Source organism: Cyberlindnera jadinii (genome assembly GCF_001661405.1).
Source record: "Cyberlindnera jadinii NRRL Y-1542 unplaced genomic scaffold CYBJAscaffold_4, whole genome shotgun sequence".
Taxonomy (NCBI): Eukaryota; Fungi; Ascomycota; class Saccharomycetes; order Phaffomycetales; family Wickerhamomycetaceae; genus Williopsis; species Williopsis jadinii.
In genome coordinates, this window is record NW_017963655.1 from 77,609 (window position 1) to 100,299 (window position 22,691).

Here is a 22,691-nt window from a genome sequence, read left to right on the forward strand (position 1 = left end):
TGTTTCCCAAGCACCAGACATCCAGATAAGGATACGATGAACTACGCTGCTGTCATCAACTGTGGCATATGGATCCTTGCAGTAGTTTATTACTTGGCCTACAAGAGAAAGTACTACACAGGTCCAAAGTCCAATTTGGACGAGGAAGTTTACCTTGATGCTATCAACGGGGCTGAAGGTTCATCTGAAGACCAAATAGACACAGTTTTGTCCTCATCAAAGGCAGATAAATACGCTTGAGTATGAGTTAATAATGATTGAGTTCTTTTGTTTATTATACTGTCTGTAGTAACGGCATCTAAGATGCTGCCCTCCATTTACGTTGAACCGTGGGAACGTATATAGGAACGAGCATCCAAATGGCACAGTACCCTGCAATGATCAAGTCTATGTATATCAAAAGGTACTCGAACCCAGTGATCCGTGAGATTGCACCAATAGTAAAAGGTAGAACGGCAGATCCAGTACCACCCAATGAAGTTGCCAAACCGACACCACTCACCTGAAGTTGAGTTGGCAAAGTCTTCAACAGCGTTATGTTTGAAGTTGGGAACAAGGGGCCGACAAAGACACCTGACATAAACACTAAAGGCTTCACAATAAGAGTGTAATGATCTCCTGTGTATGCCATTGAATAGACAGCAAACGTGGTAAAGAAGAACAAACTGAGCAGTGAATATCCCAAGTTTGCAGTATACTCATTACCAAATCTTTTCGTTACAAATCCCAGTAGCATTCTGCCACATGTGAGACCAATCCAGAACCAGCTGACAACGAACGCTGCCTCTTGTTGTTCCATAGACTTGATGGTCCTCAGATATGTGAGCAACCACGAACCAACACCCAGTTCTGCTCCGATGTAGAGGAAGAGATAGGCACACGTTATTGGAACAATCGGACTCTTAAATATGTCCCAGAGAGACACCTCGCCCTTGGTGTCGTCACCTTCAGTTGAATGGGCCCTATACTTGTCCTTTGTTTCATCACGGAATAGTACTACAACAGCAAGTAGTCCGATAAACGATAGCGTCGCCAATAGGGCATAGTGCAGCCTATAACCCCAGTGCTTCAAGATCCAGCTAACCAAAGGTGGAGAAATGACACTACCAACGCCATAAAACCCGTGTAACAGTCCCATAAGCTCGTTATGGTCAACCAAGTCGCTCAAAAACACATTGACACAACTGTCAAGCAGCCCCATGCCCATGCCGTAGAACAGGTGGAGGCCAATGTACAAAGGGAGGTATTCTGTGATGCTGATGATCAGGAAGGACATTGCAAGCAGTAACGTGGCAATGGTCATAACACCAAACCTTCCACAATGCCAGTGCAGTTTCTCGTTGGACAGTGCCGATGATGAGTAGCCAAGGAATTGCAGCATGAATACGATGCTGACAACGGTCTGCGAAGTGCGGTAATGTGTGACCAAGTAGGGCAGCAGAGTACCCACGGTCTGATCACATAGTCCAGCGACTATGAACAGTGAAAAGCTAGTCAGGATCTGTAGTCTCAGTCGTAGTGATCGTCTCCAGTCCTTATCGTCCCGATTGGAGGGCATCGGGAGTGGAGTGTCATCGGTACCGGCGTTGGAGTCCGCATCGAGCAGGAACTCTCTCAGTTCGTATTCGTTATCCTTTGTGTTTCCCATACTATCCGTGATCTTTCACCTTTGTTAGCGATGCTTTAAGGACTCTGACAGAATTGGGACTAGAAATTAATGTGTACCTTGCTCTGGAGGGAGAATTGATCCGAGAGATGCTGCGGCTCACAGCCTACGTTATGTATGTGCGCATGTAAGCAAAGGTAAAGATCATAACGTTCATTAGCCATAGATATGGAATGTTAAAAACAAGACAAGGAATATTTTATATACACGTATAGTCGTTAGTTATACGGAGGAGGAGCATCTACCCAGAGATGGTGGTTTAGCCCTGGTCCAAACAACAGATTGCTCTGTGATTTCCGAGGTGAGTGAGGGCGTGAGGCGAGGGATTCGTGAGAGTTGAAGTGTAAAAGTTGCAATTTTTCAATCATTGGAGAGAGTGGAGCCTGTTGATGTGACTCCCTCAATACGGTACCAAAACGAACAGGAGAGCCGTTCCGTAGTGGGATTGAAAGAGGTGGTACGAATTTAGTACAATCCTCAGCTTTCTCCTTGGTGACCTGTTGCGATGATTCAACCTTTTGTCGAGTTGTGTGGTGTGGATCCACAAGGGTATCCTCTGATTTAACAGATCTTGTTGCAGCTTCACTTGCATGCTCTTTTTTCTTCTTGTTAATCTTTATACTTCTTCTCTTTAACACCTGCGAATTCTTCTCGTTATGGTAGTTCTTAGACTGATATGTAGCCAATTTCGCCAGAGTGGTATCCAACTGATATCCATCAACACGCGTTATCAGTTCAATAGGGATGTTTCTGCAATTAGCCAAGCTCGAATAGTTTTCTTCGTATTTTGAAAGACCAGGACGTTCCACAACGTCCGGGAAAGGTGGGACGCAAAGCCTTAGACTCTGCCTCGATGTGTTCAACGTGGAGAGCTTTAACATGTTCGCATGTGAAACCTCGGTTTCACGAGGATTAACATCAAATATTGAAATCTTCTCACTGTGCGAGGGATCCAACTTGGAATGCAGTTGGTGCAGCACGTTACTCGTGGTCCATTTCTGGGACACTTTGTGTAGCACGCTAGGAAGGATATCTCTGAATAAATCACGTATCTGGTTCTCAATCTTCTTCTGCAAGAATCGTTCAATGACACGAACGTTGTCAAAACTGGAACTCACTTTGATGTTCTCCAAGGGGTCGTTCTTGAACACAAGCGTTAACCCTTTGCTCTTCGAGAACACAACAACAATGATACCACTGAGCCTGATATCCCTCAAGTCCACAAATAGCGGCATCGAGAAGGACTTGGAGCTCAAACCAAACTTTGGCAAGGCAAAATCACCGCCGTCTTGTGTTATGGAGTCCTGGTAGATCTTTAGGAGGTTGGCCTGAATAGCAGTGGATAGCGTTATATGGGCATCGCCATCGTATTTTAGCTTGAAGATTCCTCTAAACTTGTCCTTCCCAAGGTCACCAATCTCCAAGATTTCAAAACTTGGACTAGTAGATCCAAAGCTGAGGTCCTTGACAAGGATTTCATCGCTCAATATTAAAGGTCTCTTTCCTGAATTCAACGCATCGTAAAGTAACTCCTTGGACCAAGAGAGGAATGAGGACTTTTCCACAGAGTCCCACTGGATGTCACAGGACATTCTTTATAACCTTCTATAATCAAAAATGGATGAAAAAAAAATGATGGGGAAAGAGACAAATTGGACAAACAGATAGTGTCTTTTTTTTTTTGCCTTATTTTAATTAGTCTTACGATCGCCTGATTGGTTCACATTTTTTTTTTTGACTTCTTTGTTTTTCTTTTCTGTCGCTGTTTTGATTGATATGGGCCAATTCTCCTTTACTTGTCCCGCGACCCCCAATTAACGTCACAGAAAAAATTCTTTTCATGACTCCGGGGAAGGATTGTGTTAGGGACCACAGAAGTTAATGTACAATTCTTCCTCTGCTGTTAGTGATTACTCCGGGTGAGGGTGCGACATACATTGAAGTAAAGCTAACATGTAAAATTTAATACATAGCGGTTTACTTTCAGAATTATTGGATGTGATCGAGCCATGGACAGTTGTCCTTTTCTAGTCACCATTAAGACATTGAAGATACTTAATCAACGCTGATCGATGTCTATTGAAGTAAGACTCAAGGAGGCATCGGGAATCCGACCAAGTTTTTATCTAAAAGATCACACTATTTACACCGAGATTACAGTGTGATGTGACTGATAAAGCATATAGGCGATACCCCATAGCCCCATTCAGCCTGTTGCGCTATCTACATGGCGGAAACTACCAATCGTTGCAAAGGACCCTTGATCCCCAGGGGAGAGGCAAAAAGCTGTCAAGCATTAAAGTCATTGTAGATAAGACAAGACCATTGCCACTTGATAGGTGTGATAACAGATGAAATTCAAACACAGGAATGATATGTATAGTCACCACCAGTGCATACAATGTAACACCTCGAGGTCCACGAATAGGCGTCCAGATCCTTTGTCCTGTACAGAGCACTCGGACAGACACACGCAGACCTCTACAATTTGTTATAACGTGAAATGTGCACGTTCAATCTCAAACCAATCAAACGTTGTAATTAGCCCTCTGTGTAACCCATTCTTCGGGCGTAAATGTCTTTTGTTGAAATGCATGAATGGCGGCGATCTCCTCCTTTAGCAATGAATTGACCAACCTCGATCTGGCCAACTTGTTCTTCCCTTGGAATTGTGAAGACACAATGATCACAGCAATGGCCTGACCACAACCTCCCGAAAGGTCTTCAACGTACACTTCATCTGTCTGCAGCCTTTCTTGTATGATTAATTTCAATGACTCTGCATCCACCATCTTCTCTTTGAAAAATTTTCTCTATTTGTCTTTTAAAACGTCACAGGTTAATGACCTCTTCGCAGTTAAGCGGTGTTGTTTTTATAGAGAGGGAAAAAAAAAACAGGAAAATTAGGAAAATTTTGCCCACAAAGACCATAATGGACATCACCGGCATAACTAAAAAAAGAGCGAAAAACACCAAAGAACGTCAGAGTTGCCGTTCATTTACCGCGCTTTTGGCCTACAGCAAACAAAAAAATACACCCAACATCAATGGGGCACTCGAACTAGCATCAACTAAAAGCATAAACGACGTATCGTCAAGACAAGCTAATCGCCGAAAAAGAAGGCGTGTGGACTGAGTTTTCCAAGGTGAAACCGTATCATTAACCGCTGTGGCTAATTACATCCCACTTGACCGCGCTCGAATCGAAACAGGAAAGAAGACAAGACAAAATGTACAAGAGAGTCATCACAAGTCTGGAGAAGAAGTTCCCACTCTCATTGGCGGAATCATGGGACAACGTTGGTCTTCTTGTCCCATCTGCGACTACAGCAACGCAAACAGCATCTTCCTCAGGGAAAGTCCTCCTCACCGTGGATTTGACTACGAGTGTTGTTGATGAAGCTGTGGAGAAGAGTGTTGGACTTATCGTTGCGTATCACCCTTTCATATTCAAAGGAATCAAATCGATTAACCTACAGAATCCACAGCATGTTTCTCTTCTAAAGCTAATCCAGGCGGGGATTCAAGTCTATTGCCCACATACTGCTATTGATGCCGCTAGAGGAGGCGTAAACGATTGGTTGGTGAAAGGCATCACTGAAGATGGTAACATCGTTTCAAATGAGGTTATTGATCCTTCGAAGATAGATCCTAACTCAGGATGTGGACGTATTGTGAAGTTGAACTCTCCAATAGCTCTGGAGAGCTGGTTGCCATCTTTCCAAAAACATTTAGGCGTTGGTAACCTTTTGTTGGCTACAAAGTCAAGGGACGTGCAATTTCAATCTGTTGCGGTATGTGCTGGTTCAGGTGCTGGTGTCTTTGCAGCACTTAAAGAGGACGCAGACCTTTACATCACTGGTGAGCTTTCCCATCATGAGGCTCTTATGTTGAAAGAAAAAGGCAAGATTGTCGTTTGCGCACGTCATAGTGCGACGGAGCGTGGGTTTTTAAGAGAGCTCGCAGAGTATATTGAGGCTGAAGTTGACGAAGTTGAAGTTATTATCTCCTCTGAGGACTGTGATCCTTTCGAATTTGCATCTTAATGGGATCAACTGCACAGATCATGCGACAGCTTTGTGCTCTGCGTTGACCAGGAGGGCGGATCTTATCTGAAGTTACCCTCACCTCACAGGTGGATTATTGCAACTTGTGCATCTTACTGAACATTCGGCTGCCGTATTTATCAAGATCCAACGGTAATTTGTACGCTGCAGTCACACATTGTATCTTAGATATGGATAGACGTTCACTTTTAGCTGCCTTTAAAATTATGATACGCATACAACCACACCTCTATTTAGATATATGTCCGCGTAGTATATGGGCTAACTCACATCAGAGTTATTTTAGAGAGAACTTCTTGATGGTGCTTGTTGTACCCATAACCCTTGACCAAGCAACGATGTTACTAAACTCCACGGCATCTTTCTCATTGAGGTCTTCATCTACAGTACTCACAGCACAACATTCGGTGATCTCCTACAATCTTGTGCCTTTCTGAAATACCAAGACTTTTCAAATTAGAGTGATCTCCGGATTTTGCTCCTCAGGTTGGTCTTGATTCACGACTATGAACCCTGAAAACCCCGACCAAGTTGTCTCTTTGTTGTTTCTTTTTTTTTCTGTTTTTCTGCCTGCAGTTGCCAAGTATCAAAGGCCAATAAAGGCTCAAGAAACGCAAAAAACAGATAAGATAAAGACGACGTAGTCGCGAGAAATGATGGATTGAAGAATTTCTCATGCTCTAGTCACTTCACATGTTTTTTACGTCTTTGAAGAGGGTTTAGTGTGAAGTTAACAGGCCACTGGTAGACCTTATGGGTTGTAAACATTTACACAATGTAATTCTATACGTCATTAAGTATGTAGGGATTGTCCAGGCTTGTTTGAATGACTGCTTCAAAGCCGCGGCGTACTCCATTTAACAACGGCTGAAATTTTCCTAATCCACCGTAGACAACGCTGCATAAGGGGAGTAAAGTATGCATTATGGACCATGACTGTACAAGCACGGATTATGTATGTTTTCAGAAGGTGAACAACCATGATCAATGTATGCAGATCGATTAGCTGTGCCACCCAATGATTGGACTAGGCATTCCAGAATCTTGGTCGTTTCGATTACTCCCACATCACTGAACAGATATGGCAAAAGGGAAAAAAAGTTAGATATATAAAGGGATGCCCAGTTTCATCTCCTTCCATCATCACAACTGTCCTCGAGTTACAATACTTTATATACTTGACACTAGTATAACAAAGTTTATAGCGCACCACAATGGCTCTAACTGTTCCTACGAAACAAGGTGCTAGTACCTTCTTCCAAAAAGTGGTCAAGAAATTCACAACTAGAGATGGTCTCATTGGTGACTATGATTACATGCACTTGTTCATGCCGAAGATTCCATTCATTACGCATAATACCAGGGAACAACCGTTCTTTGGTTTGGACTCAGAGATGCCGATTGTACTGGGTATGATCTTAGGGTTCCAACACTCGCTGTCCATGCTGGCTGGTATCATCACTCCTCCAATCATCATCTCATCTGCTGCTAATTTGAGCAGTGCCGACTCTCAATACTTGGTGTCTGCATCATTATTAGTTAGTGGTATTTTGTCCTCTATTCAAATCACAAGATTCCACATCTATGGAACAAAGTACTACATCGGTACTGGGTTGTTATCTGTCGTTGGTACTTCTTTTGCTACAATTACCATCGTCAATGGTGCTTTCCCAATGATGTACGCCAACGGTGAATGTCCTGTTGCTGAAGACGGAACTAAGTTGGCATGTCCACAAGGATATGGTGCCATCTTGGGTACTGGTGCGTGCTGTGCGCTGTTAGAAATAGCTCTCTCTTTCATCCCTCCAAAGGCGTTGCAGAAAATTTTCCCTTCCATTGTGACTGGTCCTGTTGTCTTGCTTATCGGTGTTAAGTTGATCCAATCCGGTGTCACCAACTGGCTCGGTGGTTCAAACTGTACTGATTACTGTCCTTATGAAGGTGCTCCTATGGCTGGTCATTTCGGAAATGCCAGATTCTTTGGTTTGGGTTTCTTGGTTTATTTCACGATTCTCCTCTGTGAGAAGTGGGGCTCTCCAATCATGAAGTCATGTGCTGTGATTATGGGTCTTTTAGTCGGTTGTATCGTTGCTGCCGCATGTGGTTACTTCAGTCCAGATGATATCGAAGCTGCACCAGCTGCAACCTTTATCTGGGTTCACACATTCAAGTTATCGGTTTACGGTCCTGCAGTGCTTCCAATGCTTGCAACTTACATAGTGTTGATGATGGAAGCCATTGGTGATATCACAGCCACCTGTGATGTTTCCCGTTTGGAAGTTGAAGGTGATTTGTACGATTCCCGTATCCAAGGTGGTGTTCTTGCTGATGGTTTCAACGGTGTTTTAGCTTGTCTTTGTACTATCACTCCAGTGTCTACATTTGCCCAAAATAACGGTGTCATCTCCATCACAAAGTGTGCTAACAGAACAGTTGGTTACTGGTGTTGCTTCTTCCTCATCGTCATGGGTATCTTCTCCAAGTTTGCTGCAGCTTTGACCTCTATTCCAAACCCTGTCCTTGGTGGTATGACCACTTTCTTGTTCACATCTGTTTCCGTTGCCGGTTTGGCTATTATCTCTAGAAACGAGTTCACAAGAAGAGACCGTTTCGTTCTTACAGCTACTTTGGTGTTTGGTTTCGGTTCCACAATGGTTAAGGGCTGGTTCTCATACATCTTCACATACACTGGTTCTAACAACGCTCTTAAGGGTTTCTTCAACGCCATCGTTCTTGTCATGGAGACTGGTTATGCCATTGCCGGTATTCTTGGTGTCTTCCTCAACTTGGTCTTCCCACAAGAAGAAGTTGATGTCAAGTACATCGAAGCCGAGGAGGAAATTAACGAGACTGGATCTGCTTCTTCTCAGAGTAAGACCACCCACTACGAGGAGAGAAAGGGTGATGAAGTTATGTAGTCATATTGTTTGGCAATCGTCTTTGGTATTTTTGCATCTTGATTCTTTTATTATTACTAACATTGGTTTATCTTTTATCTTATAAAGTTGTTTATAAACATGTTCTTGCTTGTTAATTGAATTCTTTGTAGTTGCACCACCGTGATCGAAAATAAATGAAGATGTTGCCCAAGTTCAAAAATGAACATGATCTTCGTGTAAACCATCGTGATCATGTTATAGTTGCCAGAAGCAAAACCGCAGAAAACATGGCCGACAAAGATCGTATTCTAATAATCGGACCTACAGATGTGGCGAAGCATAGATTACTACCATTGATTGATGACTCTGTAGATTGTGAAGAAGGGGCCATCCATAACCTACTGCTCAAGACGAAATATTACACAACGGAACTCGATGCTTGGATAGATGACGTTGAAGATTGGAATGAATGGACACAGATTTTCCAGAGTGATGAGGCCAAGGAGATAAGGGACGTGATACGAGGGGTCGTAATATGTTTCCCCTTTAGTTATGGCGTTGATAAGCTCAACAAAGTTATTGACCTTGTTCAGAAATTTGTCGATACACTCAAGATTGACGAGGAGGAATTTCAATGGCAAGGTCTGATGTGCTGTGTTGGGTTTGGAGGGATTGATACGTTGGAGCAGTTTGAAGAATTTGAGGATATATGTTTAAGTAAAGGGTGGGAATGCGTTGATTTCGAGCCTAAAGACGAGTCATTGAAAGCTGAAAATCTTGGACCACAAAGGTTCAGACAGGTTGTTGAGACTAACTCGTGGACCAATATGGACATGATAACCCGCGAGGGTAATCATGAAATGGATTTGGATCATCTTGTCGCTGCGGTAAAAGACGCCAAGGATCACATATCATCTCTACCCACAGATCAAAGACATCAGCATGCTATAGATTTTATACAATCACTCAACCTTGGTGGATTCGATGCGGAAGAACTTGAACAAGAGCCTCTTGTATAGTTGGACTTTTGTTGGAATGAACACCAATAGGATCAACTGGATTGAATGCTTAGCCCATCCGTCAACATATTTCAGACCCATAAACAGTATTGCGAATTCCATCACAGAATGTAAGGGGAATTCCAGCACATTCACAACTTGAAAAACTTGCACAAGCCATTGAGGAACCCTTCCAAGGTTAGATAACTTCTTATAGTGATAGAAATACGCAACAACACCCGTAAAGGTGATATCTGCAATGTACAGCCCATAGAGTGTATGTCTTTGAAGTTCGATGTTCTTGTCAAACACACATACTGTGATCACAGGTAGCAAGTGGCTAAAGACATAACCGCTAGGTGATATAGGAATGAGTTTCAATATGGAAAGGACAAATTCGACGCCTGATATTATGAGAACAACCGCTCTGAAGAACTCGTGGATTCCACCAGGAAGGAAACGGCGACCAACAAGTGGTAGGAGGATAAGTAATCGCACCAAAAGGGCAAAATGGAAAAAGCCCGCAATTGCATAGAAGCACTTGACGGACTTGAATACGAAAGGTGATTCTCTAAGGTTGACTCTCTGTGGCATCGTGTGATTATGACTTCTTGTCCGTTGTGATCACAACTTTGTCATGTGTATGGCTCTCGGTTAAAATTTAACATAGCCTCTCTGTACGTTGCGCGTTTGTCTTGCGCAAGAAAAAGTTTCATACACGTCAACAAAAAAAGCAGACAAAACAGACAAGACATAAAAGTGTTCAAAACGAGACAAAAGAGACCAACCGGACTAGAAATATGAGGTTTCTAATTCTTTGGACCCTGCTGGCTGCCATTGTAGCTTCTTGGAGCTCGGAGGATATCGAGCTGTTTCAATTGCAAACTGATTTGGTGAAGTTATACGGCTCAGATGCCACCTTTTACAAGTTCTTTGAGCTTCCCAAAGGCGAAAAGAGCACCTTTGAACAGATCAGCAAGCAGTTCAAGAAGTTATCAAAGAAATACCACCCGGACAAAGCACGTGGAATCTCTAAAAAGAAGGCCAATAAGAGATTTGAGATGTTGAACCTCGTGGCAAACGTGTTGAAAACTGATAGAAAGGAACGTTATGATTACTTTTTACAGAATGGCTTCCCCAAATACTCAACTTCAAGTGCTGGCTGGATATACGCAAGGTTCAAACCTGGCTTGATCTTCACTTTGTTGGTGCTGTTGTTGTTCATCAACGTTTCGCATTACGTTGGGACCATCATCCAGAGAAACCAGGATAGAAAGAGAATCAATTCGTTGATCGAAGAGGTTAAACTGGTTGCAGGTAGTCAAGCTCCAAATGGTGAATTGGACTTGACTCAGCAGAGGAAAGTACGCGTTGAAAGGCTGGAGAAGACATTTTTGTCAAGAATTGATGGTGTATTCCTCTGCGATGATGAGGACCCAGATTATTTGGAGAAAATTACCAGTGATGATATTCTCAATCCTACATGGAGAGATATCCTTTTGGTGAGATGGTTTGCCTGTGTATGGAATCGGTTGTTCAAGTCTGTCTACTTCATAGACCTCAGCCCTCCAGCTCTACCTAAGAAGCACGATCCATTAGACTTGGAGGAAAAGAAGGCGAAGAAGAAGAAGAAACCAACAGGAGAGAAAAAGGTATTACCTAATGGTAAAGTAATCTATAGCAAAAAGAGAAATTGATCTATTACATAGCTCTGTCTGACATGTTTATAAGTTATCGGAACGTGTGTTTTCAAAGTCCCTTCTTTATCCCAGTGAACTGTTTGGAAAGATGCATAGGAGATGGATTCAACATCCCAGCCTTTCCAGTCTACTCAAAGGGCATTTAACTAGAAGCTCAAGTAATCGAATTAAAGGAAGAGAGGCCAACAGAGAATTTATCCTTCTGAATGATTGATTAAATATTAAATAATTCCTGTGACTAATAATCACGAATGCGTTGATGGAACCTGTTCTTCTTAACGACGTACTCAAGATCTGTCTTGTCAAATACAAAACCCAGCAAGTTCAACTGCTCAAACTGAGGGAAGACTTTGAAGATATCTCCATGTCTTTCAAGTGCTTCACAAATCGTTCGAATCTGAGGCAGAAAGACCAGGAATACAGCATCTTCAATCTCTGTTAAAAATGGGAGATATTGCTGCTGGAAGCATCTCGCACAACCTTGTCCATAGTCATCTACTCTATTTGATGCATTGGTATATTCCCTCAACGATAGAGATAACTCAAATAACTTGTCATCAATGGCCGTAAGATCATAGAATGACCAAAAGGACTGGTATATCTGACAATTCAAGATCTTCTGGTTCAGTATAATTCTCGAAGAGTTATCGTGCATTGTAAACTTCTTCAACTTCTTGAAACCCTGTAAATTTGTGAATAATCTTCTGGGTAGTGTTTTGTAGACACCGTACGAGCAGTTGATGATGGTCAGCTCCTCGAGGCTAGGAGATTCTGCATTGATGAAGAACTGATCAAATCGATCGCAGAAAGAGGTTGAAACACTTGGTATGGAAAATGTCAGCTTCTTCAGACTCTTAATAGGGTAGAAACTTGAACTGGACGTATCAATTGTTTGGCTAGGAGCTGATGGATAACTAAATTCACCTGACCAGCAATTCTTTATATGCAATTCAGTAAGGTTACCAAGCTCTGCACTTGGCTTCAGCAGTTCCCAAAACGATGCATTCTCAAAGGGAGCTTTCGAGCCCAAGATGAGTGGATCATCGAGTGTGTCAATGTTTGAGATGACAAACTTGTAGAGATTTGGAAATTTGACCTTTGCCAAAGTCTCAAGGATGAAGGCACTTGGTGTGCTGTATACACGATACTGATAGTCCAATGTTGTACCACTCCATGGAAAGTTGGCAGCAGTTCTTTGAAACGATCCACTACTGTTTTCGTCCTCGTCGTTATCATCGTCAAGGTACTGACTGTTCGTTTCATCATTGTCACCAAATTCAATACGGTTCCGTTCGTACTCCACACCCATTTCATATGCCTTTTTCATGCCACCTCCTAAAGACACATTCTCATCATACTGGAAGTGTCTATCAAAGTGTTCCATTGCCTTGTCCAACAAGCCAAACGCACCGTTGACTTCTAACGACTTCAGTTTCGTATTAGTGCCTCCATGACCAACAATCTGCATCAAGTTCTTTGCGAGTGCTTCTCTGTGTCCTTCTGGAGCATCTGGAGAGCTGTCTACTAACCACATGTTGATTGTCAGATCAGCGAGTTCCGAGAACTTGAGATCTGGGTCCAACGCACCATCGTCCAGTCTGATGGACAGCTTCCTCAGGTTATTCACAACGCTTGGGTTCAGCGAGGATAGCTTGGAGAGTGGGATCTTTGGCAGAACGATGGACTTCAAATTTGGCAATGCGCCAACAACAGTATCCCAGTACTGTCTCAGTTTCAAGATGTAGTTCAGATCAGACTGTGTCAAGTGCCTATACTGGTCCAATTGGCCAGAATCCAAAACGTTGAAGCTGGCAATTTCCTCCACGTATTCCAAGTACTTGAGCTCATTCACTCTGCCCTTGTTGATCTTCGTGTATATGTTTTCAAAGAATGACGAGATCCTGGGCCAGGAAGATATCAACGTTCTCCCCGTGCACTCTGCAAGGGACTGGTAGAACTTATCGTTCAGCTTCTCACAGATCACCAACGACCTGTAGAGTCTCATCTGGCCGGGATTCACCAGCTTCGAAGATAGTCCCATGAGGTTCAGCACATCGTTTTGTGGGAGATATGAGAATATCCTCGTCAAGATGTCATCTGGTAAGTCTGTCAATGACAACACTCTGTATGCTCGCTTCAGAGCCTGCTGTGGGTCCTCAAAGGTGCTGTTTCGCTTTGGCATTCGGTGCAGCAGAGCAGTTAACACACGCTGTACAACAACTAATGGTCTCCTTGATCAACAACACTGGCTAAGAATGCTGTGCTCCTCCCCAACTGCGTGCAATAAGTCTCGCCCTGTGATCAAGTCCACTGTGGCTTTGACCAAGCTGGGATTTTCGTGATCATTTCGCAATTCCGCGTGGCGGTCCTCGCTTGTGCTTCTGCTTAGTCTGTGATGCGTGCAACAATTGCACTTGGCCCATACAGTTCACGCCATCCATTGTGCTGTCCACCACCGCACAGACTCCCTCTAATTTCAACTGCACCTTCCCACGACCACCACCACCACGCTCATTTGCCCCCCTCGCCCAATCGACCTTTCCATTCTGCCTGTCCTCTGCTCACGCCCACCAAACCAGCAACCACACAAAGCATCGCACACGCCAAAGGCGGGAAAAGGTTCGTATTCCCAATTAGGATAAAAGTTCCCCTGACCTCGCACTGAAAAATTTTGGACGTAGCTGTGTGCACTTTCATAGTCAGAGAGTGTGAAAATTAGTCAGAGGTTTCCTTCTTGATTACAAATAGAGGGTCTGTGGGCCAAGAGGAAGGGATAGAGAACGCCAGCAGGAGCAAAGCAAACACAGTGCTCTTGACTATACACCACGAAACAGTTGAGGAGGGTCAGCACGATTTGTTCATTCCTTTTCAGCAGAGGTGGCCAGTCTTTCTTGGAGTATATACTATCGGCTTAAGGTTTAGTCGGGAGGAACAAGAAGCGACACACACAGCGAACCAACACACTTGGAAACCCACTGCTTAAGCTATTGAGTACCATACGATGGGGCTGCTATCATTAGGGACTCCGCTTCCTTGGGAACAGACAAGGGAGTACGCGGAGCACGTCCGCACTGAGGGTATCGAACAGTTGATCAAGATGTTCAAGGCTGCATATGCAAGAACCGGTGATGGCTATCTATGGGGAGACGAAGTGGAGTACACCCTGGTCAAGTTTGATCATGGTCGTGGTCTTGCTCTGCTGAGTATCGATAAGGACAGCGTATTGGCTGATCTCAACGAGGACGGACCACTGGCACAGCTGTCTGTGGACAATGATCTCAACTTCCACCCGGAATATGGCCGCTTCATGCTGGAGGCCACACCGCTGGCTCCGTACAACGGTGATTCGCTGGAGAACTACTTGTACGTGGAGAGGAACATGAACAGCAGAAGATCAGTGGCGCAGACTGCGATTGCTGACGGCACCATCAAGCCGTTGACCATAACGGTGTACCCATTGATGGGCATCAACACCTTCACCTTCCCATCAGCGGTGGCTAACGGCGAGGCATCACAATCGCTGTTCTTACCGGATGAGATCATCAACAGACATGCGAGATTCCCAACATTGACGGCCAACATTCGGAAACGCCGTGGTGAGAAGGTGGCCATCAACGTACCGCTCTACAAGGATACAAATACGTTATCCATTGACGAGTCAATTCCAAAGGGACGCTCCCTGTTCAAGCACGACGAAGAACCAGAGCTCGGTGCAGCACTGCCAGGGCATATATACATGGACTCCATGGGATTCGGTATGGGATGCTCATGTCTACAAGTAACAGTGCAAGCACCAAACTTGAACAGAGCTCGTTACCTCTATGATTCATGGGCTAATTTTGCACCATTGTTCCTAGCATTGACGGCAGCAGCGCCAGTGTTCAAAGGCCACTTAGCTGACCAGGATGTCAGATGGAACGTCATTTCTGGTGCTGTTGATGATCGTACTGCCTACGAACGTGATGTTAAGCCTCTGCATAGCGATGGCGCATTTGGTGGAATGACAGACGAAGCCAAAGCTCGGGCTCAGAAGATCCCTAAATCTCGTTACGATGGCATCGATTCTTTCCTTGGTGATATTCAGAACGATTTCGCAAAAGATGGGGAAGCAGTGTTCAAGTACTTCTCTCCAGAGTTGAACGACATCAGCCCTCCAATCAACGAGAGGACGCTACAGAGACTCGCACAGGAACCTCAGTTTGACCCTGTCCTTGCTCGTCACTTCGCACACTTGTACGTTCGTGATCCAATTGTGATCTTCGAAGAACGTATACACCAAGACAATGACGATGAAACGGATCACTTTGAGAACATTCAATCCACCAATTGGCAGACGTTGAGGTTCAAGCCACCAACTCAACAGGCAACACCGGATAACAAATCCGTTCCAGGATGGAGAGTGGAATTCAGAACAATGGAGATCCAGCTCACAGATTTTGAGAATGCTGCTTTCTCAATCTTCATTGTTCTCCTGGGACAGGCAATACTTGCGACAGATTCCAACTGGTACATTCCAATCTCCAAGATTGAAGATAACATGAAACGTGCACATCACAGGGACGCAGTATTGAAGGACAAGTTCCATTTCAAAGCTGATATCAACTCGCCAACATTCGACACGGTGGAGCTGTCACTGGACGAGATTGTCAATGGCTGCGATAGCTTTATCGGATTGATGGCACTTGTGAAGAAGCACTTGGAATCTCGCTTTGGAATTACTGGTGACGACTTATCGCCAAAGGGTACACACGCTAGGATCTACTACTACTTGGAATTGATCTCCAAGAGAGCCAGTGGCGAGCTACCAACTGCTGCTAAATTCATAAGAAGGTTCTTGCTCGACCATAAGGACTATCAACACGACTCCAAAATAACTGCTAGAATGAATTACGATTTGTTGAACAAGTTGAATAGCATTTCAGAACTTGGTGAAGATGTTAGACAGTTGTTGGGTGATGACATTGGCAACTACTTGATAAACAACCCAAAGGCTTAATGACAACTAGAGGGAGGAGACTACGCCATTTTGCATATAAACATAGACAACGTCCTATACAGTATTTAATTATAAAAGAGTTCAGCTCGTGATATCGATGGATATGACGACCAAGACAGCTACAAGCCATAGATTAAAATTAAACCAAACAATCCGTTGAGGAAGGCCATGGTGTAGTTCTCTTAACATTTTTATATATCTAGTAAAAACTCTCTCTAGAAACATTCTAGTTCCAGAAACCCCCAAAGACCAAAAACATCAATTGCATATCACAATCTCTGTTCCTTTCTTTCTCTTTCAAAAAGTGTATGAAAAAGATGGTAATAATGCAATCGTAAGAACGTAAATCAGTATTTTCATGAACATCACATTAGACATAGCAGTTGATGCAAGTGTCAATTAAAACAAGGTGAAAAAAAAGGTGTCATAGCAAGAGCACACCGCTTAGTAACGGTAGTGGTCAGCCTTGTATGGACCCTCAACTGGAACACCCAAGTACTCGGATTGGACAGGAGTCAAAGTGGTCAACTGAACACCCAAGTGCTTCAAGTGGAAACGAGCAACAGCCTCATCCAAAACCTTTGGCAAGACGTAGACTTGACCCTTCTGGAATGGACCAGTCTTGGAGAACTCAATGTTCTTAGCTCTGAAGGCCTCATCGTTAGCCTTGAACAAAGCGATTTGAGCCAAGACTTGGTTAGAGAAAGAACAAGACATGACAAAGGAGGAGTGACCAGTGGCACAACCCAAGTTGACCAATCTACCCTCAGCCAACAAGATGATGTGACGACCAGACTTCATGGTGAAACGGTCAACCTGTGGCTTGATGTTGACGGTCTCAACGGCGTTGGCCTTCAACCAAGCAACATCAATTTCAATGTCAAAGTGACCAATGTTACAGACAATGGCATCTTCTGGCATTTGCTCAAAGTGGTCCTTGGTGAGGATATCTCTACAACCGGTGGTGGTGACAAAGACTTGACCAACGGAAGCGACATCCTTCAAGTCAGCAACTTGGTAACCTTCAACAGCAGCTTGCAAAGCGTTGATTGGGTCAATCTCAGCAACAATGACACGGGCACCCATACCTCTCAAGGCCATGGCACAACCCTTACCAACATCACCGAAACCAGCAACGACGGCAACCTTACCAGCAAGCATGACGTCGGTGGCACGCTTGATACCGTCAATGAGGGACTCTCTACAACCGTACAAGTTATCAAACTTGGACTTGGTGACGGAGTCATTAACATTGATGGCTGGGACCTTCAAAGTAGCCTCCTTGACCATCTTGTACAAGTGGTGAACACCGGTGGTGGTCTCCTCGGACAAACCGAAACAGTCCTCCAACATCTCTGGGTACTTCTCGTGGACGAGGGAGGTCAAGTCACCACCGTCATCCAAGATCAAGTTCAACTTCTTGTTGTCCTTGAAGGAGAACAATTGCTGCTCGATACACCACAAGTACTCCTCCTCGGTCTCACCCTTCCAAGCAAACACTGGGACACCAGCGGCGGCAATGGCAGCGGCAGCGTGGTCTTGGGTAGAGAAGATGTTACAGGAAGACCAGGTGACCTCGGCACCAAGAGCAACCAAAGTCTCGATCAAGACAGCGGTTTGGATGGTCATGTGCAAACAACCGGCAATTCTAGCGCCCTTCAATGGTTGTTGATCAGCGTACTTTCTTCTGATCTCCATCAAACCTGGCATCTCGTTCTCAGAGAGCTCAATTTCCTTACGGCCAAAGGCGGCAAGGGAGATATCAGCGACTTTGTAGTTAACAGCTGGTGCAGACATTTCTGGTGTGTAGTGAAGTTTAGGCAATGGATTGTCTAATGAGGGAAAGTGAAAGGAAGAAGGAGAAGAAGAAGAAGACAGAGGGAAAATTTTCAAAAGCGCCAGAAATTTTTTTTCACATGTCGATGTTCTTTTTTCTTGTCTTGTCCGCACATGTGAACGAGCGGACAAAAGAAAAAGCAATTTAAACGAGACATGTGGATGAAGGACATTTGTTTGTTTACTTTTCAGTTGCTAAGCTGTTCGGGTTTGTAAGCACGTTCCTTGAGAGCAATGAAGGAGCAATGCCTCGTGGTGTCTGTATGAGCTGTGGTTTCCATCGTGGTTTCCATCGTGGTTTCCATGGTGAGCGATGTGCTGGTGCCTGTTGCAGTTCTCAACCATTGTGCTCATCTGTTTGGACTAGCACTATGCGGTTCCTTGTGTGAGATGGTTGGTTTAGTGTAGAATTGTTGGTGCTGTGTGACTAGGAGTCTGTTAAAGGTGATAAGCGTAGCTGGGTTTCGCTGATCTCCAGTACATGAGCCATTGTGTGCGATGCATCCAAGCACGGGTAGAAGACCATTGGATCGTGGCAAGTGGTGTATCTGTTTCAGAGAGGTAGCTGACGCGTAGTGGATGGTGAGACCCGCGAACGTTTTGTAGGTTATGTGGGTTTTCTGTATTTTCATAAATTCATACTCCTCATCCTTCTGACTGCTTGATACGTGAATGTCTCCATGCTCAAGCAAGGCTAGCCATTGATGAGCGAACATAGTGTGCAGGAGACTGTGAGAAGGGCGTGGATTGCTCGAGCGGAAGAACAGAGCACGGTGTCAAAGCGTTGTAGCGCGCAAGGCGATGAGGAGCACGCCGGAAAGCACCGGTTGAGCGATGATGAGGATGGTGGCCAGCCGACGAAGCTTCATAAGCTGCGTGCTGACGAGTGCAAAGATGAAACAAATAGAGGTCCCCAATTAAAAGAATCAGTTGTTATTGAGGGCTTGGAACCTGGTTCTAATCGTGTACCTATGATCCCTCCTGATAGTGCACCAACAGATCGAGATTCGTTGAATTTGAACAAGGGTGATGGAAAAGACATTGATGATGATATCGCTGTTACACTGTCAAGCTTCTGCTCCACAGATTCAGATTCAGATATTGAGATTGTGTCTGTTAAAAAGTTGAGGCAATCACCTTCTGAAGGACAAGATGCACGTATTGTTCATAGGGATGAGAGATATGATGTTCCACCAACTACACGCAGTAAAGAGGAGCAAATACAACGTGGCTCGAACCCTGTGCCATATGCCAGCGTTAAACCACCGTTTCAACCAATTCACAATGAGCTGTATGATGGGAAAAAGAAATTGCCAGGCGCCATCACTCTCTCCGATATTCTTTGCGTGCCTAACTTGGAGAGGTCATATCTCTTTACCTTCAAATGTGACTTGGGATTTGTATACGATAATTTGAACCCGGCAAACAAAACCCATGTGACTGTTGTTGTTCAGCAGGAGAGTTTATGGGGGGAAGGTGTGGCTTACAGGGATGCCACCTACCATTGGGATATTGTTGAGGTTAAAATGGCACCATTCACGTCGCACCATTCAAAATTATACATCAACGAGTTTAAAGATGGGTCCATTAAATTGTGGATAACAAGCTCTAATTTGACAGAAGAAGAATTCACCATGAACAACCAGATGTACTGGTCAAGTCCACTGTTAAAGGACAAAAGACCAGGTGGTACACCAATGACCAGTTTTCAAACCCGGCTAATTCAACAGCTGCATAATTACAGAAAGCCCGTATTCAACTCCATTGCAAAGAAGCTCAGATCTTTGGACTTTACATCAATTGTCGGCGAGTACATTCCATCTGCAACCGCATCACATACAAATAGCTTTGGGTTTTTACCACTGATCTCTTCCCTAGAGGAGCTCAACGAGATCCCAACTGAGCACTTGCAACATCGGAAACTATTGTACCAATCGTCGTCTATAGCATCTCCTTATAGTCATTCAAAGATAACCCATAAAGCTGCAAACATCTTTACTCATGGACTAGCACCTCTAATGTTGGGAGCTTGTGGGACGAATCCACTTGGCAATATGATGTTCATCAAACCTGGTCAGGACTCCCTCAGTGATATGCTTGGAAGGACAAACAGCGAGCTATTGGTTGTGTTCCCGACGGAGGATGATGTTGTTAACAGTAAGTTTGGACGCCAGTCAGGCGGGTGGTCTGTGTATAATCCAAGTTCGGAGAAAGGTCGTGATCAGGATAAGATCTTACGACCAGTGTTCCACAGAAGTGTGACCAGGCAACGTGGGTGTAATCCGAGTCACACAAAGTTCATCATGATGACTTCGGATAACTTCCAAACCCTTGATTGGGTTCTTTTCACAACACATAACATGTCCAAGCAGGCTTGGGGAACACCGCCCAACGCGAAGTCAAAGGGGCTAGAAACGACGGTTTCCAACTACGAAAGTGGTATATTGATAAGTCAACGACATTATCCCGGTAAGAAACTGGTCCCCGTGGAGCTGGGAGAGGATTACTCCTCTTTACTTGAACACGAGGTTCCGATCATCCTACCTTTCAAAGTGCCTCCGCCCAAATACAGCGACACGGATAAACCGTGGTGTATCTTTGGCTGAACAGAGCAAGATGGCGTTGATGTTAGCAGGCTTTGTGTTAGAACAGCACTCCCACAAGTGTAATCCTAACATACTATCAAGCGCTTTGCGTCAGCTTGGCGAGGCTTCACTTCTTTGACACATTCGCCGTGGCCGCGATACTATGCGCAGCAGGGCTCTTGACGTATCACACGGCGTGATTGTGGGCCAACAGGCTAGGACTGTTACTTAGGAGTTGATCTGGAAGCTCATAGTCTTCATTACACCGGTGCTTACATCGAAATGGTTAATCAACTGGTTACTTGAATATCACACCGGTCAACCCGGTTTTCGTACACTTTTCAGCCAGTAGCGACCACGACAAATGGATCGAACCAGTTTGGCGGACTAAGGCGAAATGTAACGCGTAAAAGATGAGGCGCATCAAACTGTTTAAAAACGATTTGAGTATTCTATACTTGTCAGCACAACACATGCCCAGCTTGGCTATTGTTTCTCACCCACGCCGTTACTCTGTGTAACTGTACAGTGCGGACTACGAGGTCAACAGTTAGTTACTGATTTGCTGACCGTTGGCACATGGTCTTTACCGGGCATGGCAGCCCTCGTCTACTTCTGGCGACGCACACCTGGTTACTCGTGCCCCCGCCCCCTATTTTTTCACACCTGTGCAACACACTTTCCCCTTTGGGCGGGAGAGTTTTGGCCGTTTTTTGACACAAAGGTGAATGCATCCCACGTCATATTTCCAAGGGAATCAACGAGATCTCTCGCCGGCTGGGTAGACATGTTTGGCCGACTTGTGCCTGTGTGTCCTATCAATTAGCCGTCAATATCAATCTAAACACTAAAATGTGGTAATAAAAATGTGTCTCCCTCGACCATCGGTTCGTGTTTTCTTTTCTTTCCCCTAATCCCCCCCCCCCTTTTTTCGTCTCAGGTTAGTGCCAAAATAAAGACCGAAAGACGTTTGTCGAACGACGTCGACACAAAATTTTCAAGCAGCCGCCAAACTTAAAAATTTTTCTCGACGTTTGTCGTACACGAAAAAAAAAAAAAATCCCCAGCGATTGGCTAACGCAATTTTTCAGTTCTGACACAATTTCTGTTTTTCTCAACTGCACGCGCAAGTCCAAGGAGAGTTTTTGCCAAAATCTCTCCTCTTTGACCAAAGAAGCGTCACGAATTTACCTTTATCACAATTTTCCATTTATTTCACTTTTTTTCTTCCATCTCCCTTTTGTTCGACAACAACATTCAACACCGGGGAATAAGGCACAAACAAAGCAGAACCAACTCCATTGGTAGTCTTCTTCGATAGGTACAGTGTCAGTGTGTGAATTCCGCTTTTTTTTTTGTTCCGGGGAGAGGTGAAAGATCGTGCGCTCTGCCTATTTACATTCATTCCGTCTCTGCTGTTTTGGACTGTGACAAAAAGGTGTCACCAAAAACGGTATCCTTGATTTTTTTGTGCCCTACCTCGAGAAAGGAAAAAAAAACGCTGGCCGAGGGTTTTTTGTGTCGTCGATTGTGCCCGCTTTCTATCTGAACCGAACCAGAAACATAAGAGTATCACATAAACTCTGGAGGTGTATTATTATATCGGTTACTAAATTTTAGCCTTTGTTTACAGATGACGAAAGTTGTTGAAGAGACGGTATCGCCTACCAACTCCACTGGCACGAGTGAACCATTTGAGCGCAACTCAGACTCCGATGTCACTACTGTTGGTGATGACATTGCTGGGGCTACGGCTCCCTCCGACTTGAAGCAGTTGGAGAGGTCTGACTCGAGGGCCTCTATTACTCTACCACCAATACAACATGTATTGCGTACTATTGATGACTACCAGAATCAGCAAAAGCTACAAGACTCTGAGCTGTTGCTTGCGTTTGGTGAGCGTAACAACTCCACTGGTCATGTCAACGTTCCTTCACAAGACGGCGGTAGTGAGGACGAACCAT

At 44.4% G+C, this 22,691-nt stretch overlaps 11 protein-coding genes across 11 annotated transcripts; 6 read left to right on the top strand and 5 right to left on the bottom strand.

Annotated features, from left to right (window-relative positions):
• Positions 1 to 173: 173 nt before the first annotated feature.
• Positions 174 to 1,719, bottom strand: CYBJADRAFT_166872 (MFS transporter). Its single transcript, XM_020214668.1, has one exon. The coding sequence runs from the start codon at positions 1,646 to 1,648 to the stop codon at positions 299 to 301; it is 1,350 nt and encodes a 449-aa protein (XP_020071185.1). The 5' UTR covers positions 1,649 to 1,719; the 3' UTR covers positions 174 to 298.
• Positions 1,720 to 1,822: 103 nt separating this feature from the next.
• Positions 1,823 to 3,372, bottom strand: MDM34 (ERMES complex subunit MDM34). The gene has a single exon (XM_020213148.1). The coding sequence runs from the start codon at positions 3,256 to 3,258 to the stop codon at positions 1,885 to 1,887; it is 1,374 nt and encodes a 457-aa protein (XP_020071186.1). The 5' UTR covers positions 3,259 to 3,372; the 3' UTR covers positions 1,823 to 1,884.
• A 370-nt stretch (positions 3,373 to 3,742) lies between these two features.
• Positions 3,743 to 4,582, bottom strand: BOL2 (Bol2p). Its single transcript, XM_020214669.1, has one exon. The coding sequence runs from the start codon at positions 4,456 to 4,458 to the stop codon at positions 4,195 to 4,197; it is 264 nt and encodes an 87-aa protein (XP_020071187.1). The 5' UTR covers positions 4,459 to 4,582; the 3' UTR covers positions 3,743 to 4,194.
• A 28-nt stretch (positions 4,583 to 4,610) lies between these two features.
• On the top strand, positions 4,611 to 5,960 carry NIF3 (uncharacterized protein). Its single transcript, XM_020214670.1, has one exon. It carries the CDS (start codon positions 4,897 to 4,899, stop codon positions 5,710 to 5,712), a length of 816 nt encoding a protein of 271 aa, XP_020071188.1. The 5' UTR covers positions 4,611 to 4,896; the 3' UTR covers positions 5,713 to 5,960.
• Positions 5,961 to 7,067: 1,107 nt separating this feature from the next.
• CYBJADRAFT_166876 (nucleobase:cation symporter-2 family protein) lies at positions 7,068 to 8,702 on the top strand. Its single transcript, XM_020214671.1, has one exon. The coding sequence runs from the start codon at positions 7,128 to 7,130 to the stop codon at positions 8,649 to 8,651; it is 1,524 nt and encodes a 507-aa protein (XP_020071189.1). The 5' UTR covers positions 7,068 to 7,127; the 3' UTR covers positions 8,652 to 8,702.
• A 173-nt stretch (positions 8,703 to 8,875) lies between these two features.
• Positions 8,876 to 9,875, top strand: IRC6 (Irc6p). Its single transcript, XM_020214672.1, has one exon. The coding sequence runs from the start codon at positions 8,900 to 8,902 to the stop codon at positions 9,629 to 9,631; it is 732 nt and encodes a 243-aa protein (XP_020071190.1). The 5' UTR covers positions 8,876 to 8,899; the 3' UTR covers positions 9,632 to 9,875.
• A 503-nt stretch (positions 9,876 to 10,378) lies between these two features.
• ERJ5 (Erj5p) lies at positions 10,379 to 11,540 on the top strand. The gene has a single exon (XM_020214673.1). It carries the CDS (start codon positions 10,411 to 10,413, stop codon positions 11,305 to 11,307), a length of 897 nt encoding a protein of 298 aa, XP_020071191.1. The 5' UTR covers positions 10,379 to 10,410; the 3' UTR covers positions 11,308 to 11,540.
• CYBJADRAFT_69963 (F-box protein) lies at positions 11,428 to 13,598 on the bottom strand. The gene has a single exon (XM_020217872.1). It carries the CDS (start codon positions 13,490 to 13,492, stop codon positions 11,549 to 11,551), a length of 1,944 nt encoding a protein of 647 aa, XP_020071192.1. The 5' UTR covers positions 13,493 to 13,598; the 3' UTR covers positions 11,428 to 11,548.
• A 467-nt stretch (positions 13,599 to 14,065) lies between these two features.
• Positions 14,066 to 16,306, top strand: GSH1 (glutamate--cysteine ligase; the record flags this gene model as incomplete). The annotated part of the gene is made up of 1 exon (XM_020213305.1): positions 14,066 to 16,306. The coding sequence occupies exon 1, from the start codon at positions 14,312 to 14,314 to the stop codon at positions 16,304 to 16,306; it is 1,995 nt and encodes a 664-aa protein (XP_020071193.1). The 5' UTR covers positions 14,066 to 14,311.
• Positions 16,307 to 16,750: 444 nt separating this feature from the next.
• SAH1 (adenosylhomocysteinase) lies at positions 16,751 to 18,103 on the bottom strand (the record flags this gene model as incomplete). Its single annotated transcript, XM_020212607.1, has 1 exon — positions 16,751 to 18,103. The coding sequence occupies one exon, from the start codon at positions 18,101 to 18,103 to the stop codon at positions 16,751 to 16,753; it is 1,353 nt and encodes a 450-aa protein (XP_020071194.1).
• Positions 18,104 to 20,383: 2,280 nt separating this feature from the next.
• Positions 20,384 to 21,097, top strand: CYBJADRAFT_166883 (uncharacterized protein). Its single transcript, XM_020214674.1, has one exon. The coding sequence runs from the start codon at positions 20,503 to 20,505 to the stop codon at positions 20,746 to 20,748; it is 246 nt and encodes an 81-aa protein (XP_020071195.1). The 5' UTR covers positions 20,384 to 20,502; the 3' UTR covers positions 20,749 to 21,097.
• Positions 21,098 to 22,691: the final 1,594 nt, after the last annotated feature.